Below are 15,169 nucleotides of genomic sequence, written 5' to 3' on the forward strand. Positions count from 1 at the left end.
TGGGATAGAAGAGTTCCCCGCAAGTCAGTATGCGGGTATCTTCTATATAATGAGGGCATGTGGTACTTCAAAGAGATTGAATAGTTGACCTCACATAGCATTTGCACGCACTATCGTTTGACAAAACTTGGAAATGTCTACCCCTCAAATATTCGTCTCGGGCGCAACGGGTTGTCAGGGAGGCTCTGTCGCTCGCTACCTGCGATCCAAGGACATCGCTGTCCACGCCCTTGTCCGCGATCCCAACTCTGATAAGGCCAAAGCTCTTGAGACTCTCGGGGTCCAGCTTATTCCTGGAGACTATGACAACAAAGCGGCTCTCGGAGAGGCCATGAAGGGCTGTACAGGCCTCTTTCTTGTCCTTATGCCCGACTTCACAGACCTCACTGCGGAGAGGCGATGGGCAACCAACGTCTTGAATAGTGGCAAAGAAGCTGGCGTCAAGCATGCCATCTTCTCAAGCGGCTTCAGCGCTGGCAATCCCGACCAGCTGACTGCCATGGAGCCAGGAAGCTTCACCGATATAATCATGCGAAATAAGCATGCAATTGAAAACCAGACTCGCGATGCAGGCTTCGAGCACTGGACAATCTTGCGCCCAGGAGCTTTCATGGCCAACTATGTCGAACCCTTCGTCAGAATGTATCCCGACCTCGTTGACAAAGGTGTTTTTGCAACTGCTATGACTCCTAACACTGTTCTACCCTTGACTGATACCGTCACTATTGGCAAGTTCGGTGGCGAAGCATTTTTGCACCCAGCCAAGTTTCACGGAAAGGAGATCACGTATGCCGATGAGTGGATCGAAGTGGAAGCCATCTTACAGAAGCTCTCCAAAGCCGTGGGGAGGGATCTGAAGGGAGAGTACCTTTCTGATGAGGAGATCATGGATCAGAAAGCCACCAACCCTTTCATAGCTGGTCAACTGGTCATGAGAGACATGGCCAAGCTTGCGACCAAGGAAGAAGTTGAAGTATGGGGAATCCCGCTGAGCACATTCGATGAGTTCCTTGAACGTGAGACACAGGCGCTTCATGAAACATACCACAAGGCAGCTTGAATGGCACGAGCACCTGAAAATCTATGAGCGGCTGATTTGATGGCATAGGAGACTGACTCTGTGAGAATGTGTTGTCGATGATATTAAAGCGTTGTTGAAATGATGATGATAGTAAATACGGGAAATCATAGCACCATCCAAAACTCTGCGTGAAATAAATGTATACTACTCTTGCTCTGCTGAGCCATATATCTCTTGTCGGAAAGGACAGAAACCTGTGAGTTTGTATTTAATTGTGTGTGACACCTCGACTCTGCCGTTGTAGCTAGGAAGCCTTCTTTCTTATGGTACTCCAGTCCAAGTTATGTAGATAATACTCAAAAGCCTGCCCACAGGCTGTCAACCGATCTGCGCCGTCACCGTCAAAACGCCCCCAAAATGCCACAAGCTTCCGTTAAACCCTAGTTGAGCGTGTATTGCCAAGAATGTCGTAAGTCTCAGCCCATTTGACTAAGAAAATATGATTACCCAGCACAGGAAAAGATCACTGTGCTACTCCGATAGCTCCTGGAGCTTCACGTTGACTCGCGCCCACTTCGACGATGTGGGTGGCGCTCTTACTGTTCATATCGTGTGGTAGACCAGGCTCCTCAGTACCTGGGGTGGTGTCGCCTGTCGCGTTCTCCTGATGTGTGTAGCTTCTATTGCCACCAGCCGAACTTCCTGCAGCACTGCTTGATTCGCCAATACCTCCTACTGCCCAGTCCCCTCGAGATTGCCGCGCCGAGGCCGAGGCTGGATAAATCCCGTCAGAGTCATATAGAGTGCTTCCTCTCATTGCTGGGTTTTGTGGCCACCCCAAAGGCATACTAGACACCCGACGATGTTGCCCCTGACTTTGGTAGGTAACGCCGGCAGGCACATCGTTTGCAACAGGGCTGTTGGTGTTTTCTTGGGAGCTTCCATTGCTTGATGTCGCAAAGACCGCAGCATTCTTTTCGTTGATGTCCTTCTTGTCCTTCTTATGTCTAAATGCCGCGGCTGCGCCCCCACCAGCAGCCAAAGCGGCAACGGCAGCAGCGGCTGAGGATCCAAAACTCCGAAACTGATCAATGGGACCAGTGTCTGACGTTTCGTCAAAAAATATCCAGAACATACCAGCGAGTAGGCCGGCGAGAATCAAAATTGTAATAATGGCAGCACCAGCCTTATCACCGGCAGGCAAAGGTTTATAATCCAAGTCCGGGGTCGTTCGCCCAACATCTTCGGCACCACCGCCAGGATTGGCTTTGCTTGTTCCTCCGGTGTCCTTCGTTAGCGGGGCGGGTCGATCCTGGATCATGCAGGCAAGAGTAACTTCCAGTGCGGCCATTTGTTGACCAATTGTGACCTCGCCCTCAAACTTGTCCTTGGTCCAGTAGAGACTACACATTCGATTGTTATCACCCCCCGTGCACTTGTCCGTGGCTGCAACAGCGGAAGCACGCAAAAGGGGCATAATGGTGTCGCGAGTATGGGGAGCCCATTGTGTGGTGACAGCAAGCCAACGGCTCAGATATGCCTTGAAAGACTTCTGGTCGAGGTTGCAGAGTTTCACGGGTTCACAGGCTACCTCTGTCATTATGTTCTTTTCAGGCCCCGAGAAAAAGACTTTGGCACCCACGAGAAGATTGTCGAGGCGATCCTTCCAGACCTGGCTTTCGGTAAAGTTGTACATGGCAGCGGCGCCGAGAATCATACCGCCCGCGTTGTAAGAGAATTGATAGGGAACGAGTTTCGTGCAGTTGTTGCCGATATGAGCACCGTCATAAACGTACCAGCTCTTCGGGTCAATAAACTCGACTGCTTCCATCCAGTCCCATGTTCTATCTGCCCAGTCGGCATAACTGCTATTGCCAGTGAAGAGAGCAAGGCGGGCACCTAGAGCAAAGAAACAAGCCTGAGAAATCGAATTCTTGTAGTCGTAACCCCTATTCCACTGCATTCGGTTGTTAGCCCATCAATATCAATTTCGACTGATGATAAAGGTTTGACGCTAGGCACCCGGAGGACGCCACGAAGATTTGACAGGTGATGATGGCGCAAGTCCGAAACTACACATATTGAATCACTAACCTGAAAGATTTGCCATCTCAAGCCGCCATTGCAATGCTCTGTATCCCAACGAGCTGCCTGGGTATTGAAGACGGCTTGTGCAAGTCCAAGCCATTGTGGCTGGTCTTCTGCAGGGTGGGGGAAGTTATACTCGGCAGCCGACATGACAGTAAGTCCCCAGAATCCCTGATCATCGTTTCCTTCGGTTCTTGTCTGGTTAATAGGCATATAATCGTCGTGATCGCCGACCTGGAAAAGAAGTGCCTGTTTGGTGATTTCGACATATTGAGAATCGCCAGTGTATGCCCAATAATCGACGAGTGTTCCCATAAAGGCGCCAGCGTACCACCCTGGCAGGAAGTGTTAGTATCGACAGATGGAGCAATGCCGACTTGGGGAGTGCGTTCGTACAGTAATAAGGATCAGGTAGTAGACCTGGTGTTTGTCCGGGTTCGTCGCCATGATACATGCCAACCATATCCTTGGCGATTGATTTGGCAATTGACTTAATCGAACCTGAATTGAATTTCTACGTCAGAATGCGCGGTATTGGGAGGACTAAGTACCAAGCAAGCGGCTGGGCGACTGTTTCACGGTGTAACTCACTCGTCGAATTAGGATCCAGTTGGTAGGCCAAGGAAAAGCGATTGAGCGTCAGTAGCAGGGCAGCTATGATGCCGCCTGCACCGAGCCTTGGCTCTGATCTCGATGTTGACGGGAAGCGCATGTCGACGATGAGCTCAAAGACGACAAGGATGATACGTGTCGAGCTTCATGAGGATGCAAAGATAGAAAGAGAAAGAAACGAGCGAAAGGATGACGATGAGAAGTGGAGAGAGACAGACAGACAGAGAGAGAGAGACAGGCGTGGGCGGAGGTTACCTGCGAATGAATGAATGAGTGAGTGAACGCCCTGGATAGGTACGGGGATTGGGATGGCAGCCCGGGGTGGCTAGGAACCTAAGAATGGAAGGAACCTCGACAAAGAAGCAGGGGTTAGGCATTACCTTACCTACCTGACTTACCTAGAAGCGGGATTACCTTAAGGTAGAGCTAAAGCCAGTTTAGGTGCACAAGGTACCTACTAACTTTTTTACCTCAGTTTATTATAAGGTCACAAAGGATGGAAACTTTAAAAGTTGGAGGTCGGGCATTCAGTGCGAGAATTGATCAAAGACGACAGCCGGATCAATTGGGTGCTGACAGAGGAATATCTGGAGATGGATGATATGATATATTCGCTATTTATTGGATGCTTGTACACGAGGTTGAGCAAATGGCAGTAAATTACCCTCGTGTAGCATTTCAAGCGCATCTTCGGCCTAGGTACAGAGCACAGCACCTCCAATTAATCATAAAAGTAACCTTTTTTCCGTAAGCGGGAGCCATTCAAAAAATCCCATCCAATCCTCAAATGGCCCGGGCATAGCCATGGAGATACGAGGAGGAAATGTCACTGACTAACTGCTCTTGATAACATTTGAATGTTTCACCCCTCGAAATATCGTTAGATGAATGCATACCACTCACTCATTCAACTCGTGTCGGCCACCTCGGACATACATGCCATCCAACTGCATCATTGTTAGCAGCTCACAGCTGAATAATCCCCCTCCGACCCGCCATCTCCAGGTCCAAGCTAGCCTCTTATGCGTAGAGATTTGCCAATACGAGCAGGCGAGGACCTGGAACGGCCGCCCTAAACTCCACCCTCTGCACATTCTAAGGCTCCGTCGATACGGTCGAGTTAGCGTGTGGGATCCAGATGTGATGTGCCAAACCCAGACGGGCCAAGTCCAGTTTGTATCTGATGAATGGTATGGTATGTATGTATGGAGTTGCCTCTCGAAAATGAATATCACAATGTGAAGAGCAAGTCTCGGTAGCACGGCAAGCCAAGAATATGTGTGATATGAGGGGTTTTGTGGTTGACCCAGTAAATTTATACAGCAGTCCAGGTTATAAGACAAGAATTTGGGGCCAAGCCCGTCGCTTGATTACGCTCAGTAAATGACAGAACATCCATCCCTGGCCGGCCATTGCTCATCAGCTGACATCTGTAATCGAGATTCTCGTGTTCACCTTGATATCCCACTTCATCAACATGTTGATATGGCCTGCATGGGACTTTGGCATGGCCTATCCAAGGCACTTTTGGCCCCATAGAAGAGCTTGCATAAAACATCTAGGAGTGGTCAAGTCGGTAGTCGATTGATCCATCTCTCTTTTGTTTTAGGGGTTTATGTGTCGATTCTCCGTAAACCGGCCGAGTCTGACGAACCTTGGACCCATCGCAGATCAGGTCAATCCATGGGAGCATTGATATTGACTATTTCTAAGTGACTAAGGTTCCAGACTTTCGAAAACAGGCATTTTTGGTGTTTGTGGAACCAACCATTAAAACACTTGTTCCCCGGAAATGGTCGATTCTGATACTGATCAGAGGTTCCGTCTTTGTTCGTAGCCGTGGCGGACTGAATAAAACACTACGTAGTGGTTCATATCGCAAACATACTCTTTTAGTCCAGCGGCGTTCCCCCCGTTACACCAACGGCAAACTCCTCCCTTTTGTTCAACTTTCATATAGACGCCAGTGTTACCACTTGTCTCATGTTTGAGGCACAACTGGTATTGCTTGCTGCACGATCTTCTCCCCCTTCTCCCGCTCAACGGCAATTGTGATGTGTTGCCTTATTCTATTAATCATTTTGAGTCTGAAGCTAACTCCATTGCTGGTTTCTCGTTCAGGGGTACCTTATTCAAGAAGCTTCTGAGCCAGTCGTTTGCTCGACAAGCCACTTCTGGTCATTTGTGCTGAACATTCATTCTATCAGTGAATGCCCTGTCTCATAACCTGTCCCAAGTATTATCTTCAGACTCTACTGATTCATCCTCACTTGAGTCGCCCGCATTTGTAAACTCCCGAAACAGTGCAATATCCTCAAACCTGCCAGACAGGCTCTCCACACTTGCTTCTTCAGGATCCGTCATGGCAAGATTCAAATCAGCCATGAAAGTCGCCCGTATATCTTCCGACGGACTAGTCAGCCTATTCTCCTCAAATTGCACCATTAGTCTTCGTGCTTCGTCTGTGGATAGATCGCCTTGCTGAAGCGCCATGGACAATATGCTGCGACCGATCGTTTCGGCAAACCGGAATGCTCGTCGTAGTTCTCCGTAGCTTTCGACACAAAAGAATAGGTAGAAGCGCCAGGCAGGATCCTTTGTATCTCCAAGAATCGCATTGGCGATGTGGATCAGAGCAGTATGCCATAACATCGTGTAGGATGAACATGCATATCTTTCTCGGTACATCACCACAAGACGCTTGAGCTGATTCACGGATGCCTTACATGCGGCGTCAGGCGAGCTGCGTCTGCAGGGAAATGTTTTCAGTCGCAGTGGTTTCGGCGAATCCCTCGCACGAACTGTAAATGGGCGAAGGACACACAGAATAGCGACATGGAGCCAGATACTGCCATTCGATTAGCTTTAACAGAAGAAGGACTATAATTGGGAAGAGGCGAGAAAGTCGAAACGTACTGAAAGACCAAAACATGATGCGGACTCTGCTCTGAACGCACCATAGATGGAGGCAGTGTTTCTGCCCAAGCTATCAGCTCTCGATATTTGTACTCCGCAAAGGCGAGTGTAATGTGGCTGTTGAGACTTTCGCGAGGTAGAGGCTGATCACGATAGTATTTCAATGTTACTTCGTGCATTATTCTCCAAAATCGACATATAATCGGAAACGTGCCTCCCATGTACGCCTGCTTAGGTCTCTGCTGATGAGACCCGGGGCTGGAATCAGAAGGGTCATTCCATTCATGTCCTGGTATTGGGACTATAGGGGGGTACTCGGGATACGAGAGGCCAGGTTGTTGATAGAACAAAGCCATAAGCCTGAGGATGTTAACATCACGTCTTGTCTGAGATCTCGACTTCCTGAACCCACACTATCCAGTTAAAAGCTCCCCAAGCCGCATACGATGTCGCGCTTTGTAGCTCGGGGCTCACTTGCTTTGCTTTCGAAATCGCAACGCTTTGCTCCACGCCAAAAAGTCCCATACGAGCCCCCATGGCGTTCACTTCAGATACATACGTCAAGACGTAGTGATCTTTTCCATTACCCAGATATGCTAAGCCCAAAAGTTGTGTTGCAGCGAGATTCAGCAGAGAATCTGTCGCCTTTTCAACGGACCAGCGTTTCTCGGCCTCTTCACAAAACTGCGGTATGAGTGACTGAACAGTAGAGTCGACTGCACTGTACATTTGCTGTTGTTGTCTCAGCGAGGCTAATCGAACACCCCAATCCTTCCAGACCACTTACACAGCTCCAGTACATAATGGTACTGACCAGTAGTTTACTGCAGTATTTGGTTCGACACTGGACCAGATCTTCCATAAACAAGGTAGGATCAAAAGGGCCCAATAAGGGGTGGTCAGTCTCCAGATATAGTGATATGACCTTTGCTGCCAAGTCGGAGGCGATTGGTACAGAGGTCCAAAACCCAATATTCAGTTCTTCTAGTCGTTCGTCACATGAGCTCAGGGTGGGTGCTAGGCTCTGGGTAGGATCATGGGCTGGGAACGGGTTCGGGTCACTGTTGGTGATTGGGGTGTTTTTGTCGGTTTGTGTGCTCGATGATGTCCGGCTGGCGCTGAAGACTTTCCTTCTGAACGTCAGTAAAAGTTGGTCATAACACGGCTTTGTCGCCGGATAGCGAATGTTGAGGCTTTTCACATCCAGTCAGCTTACTTCAAGATACTAGATTCAAGGGGTTGGAGCGCTGGAAAGGCGAGATAATGTCTTGCCATGAGCTCAGCTTCAAGGCCCAGGTGCCGAGGGTGCTCAGGGGAGTGTTCATGGTCACTGATGTTTTTTGTTATCCGCGGTTGGATTATCGACACGGCTGTATCGAGATCTGCGTGGCTTCGCACGACTCGTAGAGCATCAATGGCCTGCGCCTCGGGTACTGTCTTCAATATATCAAACAGCCCCAGAATCTGCTCTGTTTCCTTCCTCGTCTGGCCCGGACTTCGAGTCTCGGCGTAGGTGCATGGTTCCTTTTCGCCGCGTCGTCGACAAGCCTCGCACATGGGCTTTCTTCCATCGCACTATTTGACAAATCGTGTTAAAAGGGACAAGTGGGTTGGCACTTTTCCTGACAAGCTTACACGAATCTTCCTCTTACGGCACGAGTCGCATGCTAGTTGTGTTCCGATTCGTTGTCGCTTCAAAGGTTCGTCGCTGGAGGACCGTGGAGTCGAGGAAGATCCAGATGGGTGCGAGTTGGGGGGCGAGTTTTCATTGGGAGGGATAGGGAGTAGCTGTCGATATCTCTTGGACATTACTTGGACTCGTGATACTGCTTGCAAGGGGACGTTCAAAGAAAGTAAGTACCTAGTGTATCACAGTTGACTGGAAGCAAGGGATCAGACAAGGTATTCGGTGACAAGTAATATCTGCGTTGCATGGGTCTCCTTTCACGTGTTTCATTATCCAAATGAGTGAAGGTTGGAAGTGATGTCAAGTAGTTAATGGATGCGTGCACACAAATAAACGAGACTTCTCGATCGAGGTGTGTATCTCTCACCCTATCAACTTAACGCTGCTGCGTACAACCAGCTTCCCAAACAATCTGCCAATGATCAGAGTCCCATATACCATATTCGTACAATTTGTTGGATAACTGATGCCCTTGTTTGTATGTATTTGCTGTTTGCCTTAGTTGCCTATATGCAGGAAGCCTGGTTAGGCAGCTATAGGCAATCCTGTTAGGTGAATGCCTAAGGGCTATTATAAATAGTCCTCTCTTTCTGTAGCTAGCTTAGAAGAATAAAGCCTTTTCCTTTCACTAAGTCAATTGCACTGTAGCTCGATTCAAATGTGGAGGGACAATATCGAGTTCGGAGGGGGATCCGGCTCAAATGATTGGCTGTAGCTAACGAATCAAAGATGCATTAATAAGGTTGAGCTTGACGAAATAATCATACCATACCTTATTGTGTCTAATCCAATATCATGACATCCATACATACATCCATACATAAAGTGATGTATACTTCTGTGACAGATACACGTACTACCTAATTTACCTATTGTTGATGACTTGAAGTTCTGAGTCGCCTTGAGAATGAGTCATATAGCGTGTAGATGTCTGTTTTGTTGAGCTTCAAAATCCTTCTCCTCTTCTCGCGTCTTCCACAAAATCAGTGAAGCATCCGCTTGTGTTACATCAGCGAGATCGAAATCGACATTTCGATCGAATCCTATCATCTGGACGACCCCTGTCATTGGTTCCCTTAGCTGCATGTTTCTAAAATCCCGGAAGCCTCTTCCATCATGATGATGACAAAATGATCGCTTCTCTCATATTTATATCCTTATATCCAGGTGCAATTATCTCAGCGTTTCAATGAGCTCTACTAAATTAAGAATGTTTCCCTTTCGACAAATTATGCTTTAAGGATGCTTACCGTTCAGTCCTATTCGTGGCTATGCGTAGATTAGGTGTGATTATAGATCGAGTGACAGAACATGGATAACGTCGTCTATGCCTTTTCGCTTTATATGGGCAGCATAGTAAGACGTAGTCAACAAAGATAGAGTACTGATAGCAGCTATCTACCCCTTGTTTCAAGTTTACTGATATTCATTGCTGTTGATGCTGGGTGAGGCTCAATGTAGTCTCCCGTTGGCACCATTTTGAGAGCCATGTATGAAGCATTCAACACAGACCTCAAGGTTTCATGTTAATGCAACGAAAAACGTCTCCATAGACGACTTTCAGCAACCACTCTGAAAATCTACGACCGTCATTATTCTAGTTGCGATACCTATGTCAGTCCAAGACACCTTGAGTACTAATATACTTCTCTATTGCGTGGCCTATCAAGACCCATCTATGGCTATTTGATATTGCATATTTCAGCAACAATAAAAATGATACCAGCTGCTGTGTTGCAGAAAGTCTTTCTGGTGAAACCCTAAGCACTAATACAAATTACCTATCCCTTCCTCGTTCATGTGTTTCCAAGTGCATGAATGGGCTGTTTGAGGGGAGTACCCGAATGTGGATGTCTGACCTACACTCAAATTGAATCGGATGTGGCGCTGTTGCTGAGGTGAGCCGTGGCTGATGGTGGCTATCCATGGATGCGAATACGGGCAGGCATCTCCGCGCTTACTGAAAAGGGACGACTTGGGTTACAGCATCACATGAGTCTGTCATCACCAGTTCCATCGGTAACCTTTTTAGGCATTGCGTACCGCGACTCAAAGCAACAGGAGGAACGTACCACTGCGCGAATACTTTACAGTGCAACTACTCTCCCGATAAGCGTGAGCAATGAATTGTACGCCTTTCCAGTAGGACAGGTAAGGACATTTACGACCTACAGCACTTTTTGTAGACAGGCTAGTTAGGTGCTCCAAGGCGTCTAGGTATTGGCTATCATGGCCAAAAATAGAACAACAAAATGAACGAACTACATACCTGTAACCAACAGTTGATGAACCCCGATAAATTGAAAGGACAAAGACTCTTGATTGCCAAAGCCTAAGTTATGTATCCGTAGGCCTTCGAATCATGTAGAAGTACTTGGCCCCGACGTCAATCGCCCACGTTAAAGCAACCGCAGCCCATCTGAAGCCCGCCCCGAGCCCCCCGGGGGCCTCGTCACCCAGCAGCGCCCCAAAACCAGCTCCGCCCTAGGTTCACCTGCAACCTGGTCACTCACTACTTGTTTCGCCTGGGCCAGCGCAACGTCTCATAATCAACTTCCCTCTTCCAACCTCTCGCTACGCCAACCTCCTTTTTTCGAATATCACAACGACACGATACGATAGCACCGTAATCGCGAACTTTCCCTCCTGCACTTTCCGATCTTTCGCGCTATTCCGACCGATACCCTTTTGTTATTTCCTAGCGACTTGAACATCTCCAAACCACAGCCAAAATGCCTGAGCAGGAAGCCCCCTACGACCCTTACATCCCCAGTGGCCAGGCTGGAGCCCAACAACAGGGTGCTGGCGGCAATGCCAGAACGCAGGCGCTACAAGCTGTAAGTTTGTCTTGATGATTTTCGTGATGCGCTGGTGTTTTTCGGATGATTTTGGGTTGCGACACTTGGCGACGAGGCTGTCTGATGACGGATGACGGATGACGCCTCCTTTTGGTGATTGGCAAACGATTTGCGATAGATTCGCAATTTCTCGAAGAGCCAGCAACTGGCCACCGGCAAATCATGCGATAATAGCCTGGGAGTAATTACGCAGCATCATGCTCTCCGTTCCGAGCAACCCGATCAAACGCCACTTGCCTCAGTGTGCCAATGTTTGATGAGCTTTCGCAACATTCTTGCCGTCTTGCTGTCAAGCGACGCCAGTGTCCAAACCACGTCGCACCTCAACATCACCACCACTGCAATGCCTCTAGTGTTGGATATGAACTAATGCAGTCGGCAGCAAATTGATGATACCGTGGGTGTGATGCGTGACAACATCAACAAGGTTTCTCAGCGTGGTGAGCGCCTCGATGCTCTTCAGGATAAGACCGACAACTTGGCCGTCTCGGCACAAGGTTTCCGTCGAGGAGCCAACAGAGTCCGCAAGCAGATGTGGTGGAAGGATATGAAGATGCGAATGTGTCTGATTATCGGTATCATCATTCTACTGGTCATCATCATTGTCCCCTCTGGTATGTCGTCGATCTGTCAAAGACGTGTTATTGAAGAACTTGCTAACCCTCCCTAGTTGTGGCTACTCGTTAATAGCCCAATCATCTGTTTGGGTACCACTTGGTCCTTACGATACACACGCTGGGACATGACGACATCGAATATCGCAAGCTACGACCATGGGAAATGGAACTTTTGGGCAACCGGCCATTATTGCAATGGAATATGATTTGAGCACGATGGAGTTTGTTCACGTTGGGTCCCGGTCAATGTTACGCAGGCAGTTTTCGCTCCTGGGGTGACTTACTGATGACGAGGTCTCAGTATCGCTCCTGAAACTTCAGACCGGGCTAGATGTTTGAGATTAGGCGTTCCCCGATTAATTGAGATGTATACCTTTCCGCGGATCCTTGTCATCAAACCGGCTCTTCGTATTGCGTCATAGGTCGCAACGAAGCGGCAGTCTGCTTGCCAGACTGAAGATAGGAATGGCGAGTGACGGTTCATGGTTTCTGAGGGCAGAAGATCGGGTCAGCTCTCCAATTCTTACAGTATTCCCTCTTGTTAGTCCACCTCTTTAATAGGAGAATCCTATCGCACGATGAAGGTTCCAGTTTCATAGAAACCCATGGTGATTGTCAAAACTTTTCGAAGACGTGGGTAGCCGGTATTTGGATGAACTAGACTAGCCATGCCTCGAACAATAGTTGCTCCGAAAGTGGAACCTATCTGCATATATGGCATCTTGTCCGTTGAGGATGAACGAAAGAGAACCCTTACAGGCTCAAGATTCGACGTACCTGAACCATGGGTCCTCTGTTGGCGTCATTTGGTTGTGGGCTTCTTCTGTAGGTGCAAGGGTATTGTGGGTAGGAGGAGATTGATAACGCCGACTGATTGATAATGCCTCATCACCATCTGATTTTTTTTAGGAGGGGGATCAGGGAGTGTAGCCGTGTTACTGGACCTCGGTGAGTTTGCCTTGGTAGAAAGATCTGCAGCGGATGAATGGGACATTTTTACCATTGCTGCTTCACTGTAGATATTTCAATGCAAAGATGAACAGATGATGTCAATTTAAGGCAAAGATTGATTACTCGTCCATACTTGCAGGCCACAATAGATGAGACGGTTCGAACATGGTATTTTTCATGATGGAGCTTGATGGGAAAAATTTCTATCATGATGCAATGGAGACCTCGACCCCGGTCAGCTAAGGGTCTGCAAGCGGTGTCGGATCGATGGTGAATGGTCAGAGATGATGGCTCCAAAAAACATGCGAGTTGAGCTTTAGAGAGATTGCAAGTTACAATAACAGAACTATTAAAGGCCATTGCCTCGACTTCTAAGACGGTCATATGAGCATAGAATAATTGTGCGTAACGCAGCTGGTTGCACATGAAGAAATCTTGATAGCCCTGCCGTTGCCCCTCCCATCATTGGAGGTGACCCCAGGTTCCTAGGTACCCTCGTACCTTGAGCTCCTTACACCTTTTTAGTCTCCACTGACTCACCCGGGCCTTATCTTGCCGTGTGGGCCTCTCGATCTAATCTCTAAAAGAGTCAACAGTCCTCGTCCTCTCTTCCTCATCCTCTCTTCCTCATCCCTCCCCTCTGTCCATTGCACGATCTCCCTACCATCGTCAGTCAATTGGCTTAAGAAAGATGTTTTCCGCCACTTCTGGAGCTTTCCGGGCTGGTGCCCGACGAGTCGCTCCCCGCGTCGCTCGCTCCAATGTCAAGACTGCCGCTCCGACTGCGCTCCGATCCATCAACGCCAACCGAGCCCTCTCAACAACCAAGGCCCTCGCTTCTTTGCCTGGCCGCGATAGGACCCGGGAGATTGTTGCGCAGACCATCAATAGCATTGGAAGTAGGCGGGAGGGTGAGCAGTACCTGAAGCTCTTCACCTCGGTTGAATCCCAGAAGTTTGCCGTTATCAAGGTTGGCGGTGCCATTCTTTCTGATTACTTGGACGAGCTCTGCCGAAGCCTCGCGTTCTTGACAGAAATGAATCTATACCCAGTGATAATTCACGGTGCCGGCCCTCAAATGAACAATCTTCTCGAAGTATGATTACGACTGCTTTCAGTCGGCCAACATTATACTGACACGAAATTCACAGAGGGCTGGGGTTGAACCCCAGTTCGAAGAAGGTATCCGAGTTACTGACGCCAAGACCTTGGGTATTGCTCGCAAGCTTTTCCTTGAAGAGAACTTGAAGCTTATTAACCGACTGGATGAGCTCGGTGTTGCAACTCGATCGATCAGCGGTGCTTTTGTAGCCGATTATCTTGATAAGGAGAAGTGGCAGTATGTTGGCAAGATCACCAAGGTCAATAAAGATGCTATTGAGAAGTCCATTGAGGCTGGCTATATCCCTGTCCTTACCTCAATGGCTGAATCTGAAGACGGCCATCTCCTTAATGTCAACGCTGATGTCGCTGCAGCCGAGCTTGCCCGGGCCCTCGAGCCCCTGAAGGTTGTTTATCTGTCAGAAAAGGGTGGACTGTATGATGGTGATGGCGAGAAGATTTCCTCTATCAACTTAGATGCCGAGTTCGACCATTTAATGTCTCAGCCCTGGTGCCGATACGGAACGCGACTCAAGATCAAAGAAATCAAAGAATGTCAGTAGGCCCAAGTGACATTGTGCAACCTTATAGCTGACCATCCCCAGTACTTGACACACTCCCACGCAGCTCGTCTGTTGCTATTATCCACCCCAGCGATTTGCAAAAGGAACTGTTCACCGACTCTGGTGCCGGTACCCTCATTCGTCGAGGAGATAAGATCCAGCGGGTTTCGTCTGTCAATGAGATTGGAGATATTTTCAAGTTCAAGGAGACTCTGGCCCGCGACCGTCAGGGTCTTGATGCTGAGGCCACTGTCGAACGCTTTGTCGATCATCTTAAGGAGAAGAACTTCAATGCCTACTACGACGATGGAATGCAGTGTCTAGCTGTCGTCCTGCCAGCCAATGAGGAGCGACCAATTGCTACACTGGCTACTTTGAATATCACCAAGGCTGGATGGCTCAGCAACGTCGCTGAGAACGTCTTTGCTGCCGTCAAGAAAGATCACCCTAGCTTGGTCTGGACTGTCAGCGAGGAGGATGAGAACCTAACTTGGTTCTTCGAGAAGGCTGACGGAACCTTCAACAAGAACGGCAATGTTCTTTTCTACTATGGATGTGAGCTCCGATCTGAAGCTCTGGTCCCTATCTACGAGGAGTTTAAGGCACACGGCCGTGCTATGTTCGGCGACAACCTGGAATCTCGGCTTCGAGATGCTGCCAAGACCACAAGTGAGACGTTAAACGCCTCCCAAAGCCGAACTTGATCAAGCTATCCAAACTATCTAGCTGCGATCCTTGAATATCTCGCAATTAAA

General features: G+C 48.6%; 5 protein-coding genes across 5 annotated transcripts; 3 read left to right on the top strand and 2 right to left on the bottom strand.

Moving 5' to 3' along the window:
- Positions 1 to 133: 133 nt before the first annotated feature.
- On the top strand, positions 134 to 1,060 carry FPRO_09443 (uncharacterized protein; the record flags this gene model as incomplete). The annotated part of the gene is made up of 1 exon (XM_031232836.1): positions 134 to 1,060. The coding sequence occupies one exon, from the start codon at positions 134 to 136 to the stop codon at positions 1,058 to 1,060; it is 927 nt and encodes a 308-aa protein (XP_031082733.1).
- Positions 1,061 to 1,544: 484 nt separating this feature from the next.
- FPRO_09444 (uncharacterized protein) lies at positions 1,545 to 3,821 on the bottom strand (the record flags this gene model as incomplete). The annotated part of the gene is made up of 4 exons (XM_031232837.1): positions 1,545 to 2,978; positions 3,116 to 3,444; positions 3,506 to 3,610; positions 3,701 to 3,821. 4 exons carry the CDS (start codon positions 3,819 to 3,821, stop codon positions 1,545 to 1,547), a joined length of 1,989 nt encoding a protein of 662 aa, XP_031082734.1.
- A 2,120-nt stretch (positions 3,822 to 5,941) lies between these two features.
- FPRO_09445 (uncharacterized protein) lies at positions 5,942 to 8,446 on the bottom strand (the record flags this gene model as incomplete). The annotated part of the gene is made up of 6 exons (XM_031232838.1): positions 5,942 to 6,569; positions 6,638 to 6,997; positions 7,050 to 7,369; positions 7,425 to 7,767; positions 7,854 to 8,212; positions 8,273 to 8,446. The coding sequence occupies 6 exons, from the start codon at positions 8,444 to 8,446 to the stop codon at positions 5,942 to 5,944; spliced, it is 2,184 nt and encodes a 727-aa protein (XP_031082735.1).
- Positions 8,447 to 11,056: 2,610 nt separating this feature from the next.
- On the top strand, positions 11,057 to 11,869 carry FPRO_09446 (putative synaptobrevin (v-SNARE) homolog; the record flags this gene model as incomplete). Its single annotated transcript, XM_031232840.1, has 3 exons — positions 11,057 to 11,161; positions 11,565 to 11,796; positions 11,853 to 11,869. 3 exons carry the CDS (start codon positions 11,057 to 11,059, stop codon positions 11,867 to 11,869), a joined length of 354 nt encoding a protein of 117 aa, XP_031082736.1.
- Positions 11,870 to 13,441: 1,572 nt separating this feature from the next.
- FPRO_09447 (putative acetylglutamate kinase/N-acetyl-gamma-glutamyl-phosphate reductase precursor (ARG-6)) lies at positions 13,442 to 15,118 on the top strand (the record flags this gene model as incomplete). The annotated part of the gene is made up of 3 exons (XM_031232841.1): positions 13,442 to 13,846; positions 13,902 to 14,406; positions 14,457 to 15,118. 3 exons carry the CDS (start codon positions 13,442 to 13,444, stop codon positions 15,116 to 15,118), a joined length of 1,572 nt encoding a protein of 523 aa, XP_031082737.1.
- Between the last annotated feature and the right edge of the window lie 51 nt (positions 15,119 to 15,169).

Source organism: Fusarium proliferatum, assembly GCF_900067095.1.
Source record: "Fusarium proliferatum ET1 genome assembly, contig: FPRO_scaffold006, whole genome shotgun sequence".
NCBI lineage: Eukaryota > Fungi > Ascomycota > Sordariomycetes > Hypocreales > Nectriaceae > Fusarium > Fusarium proliferatum.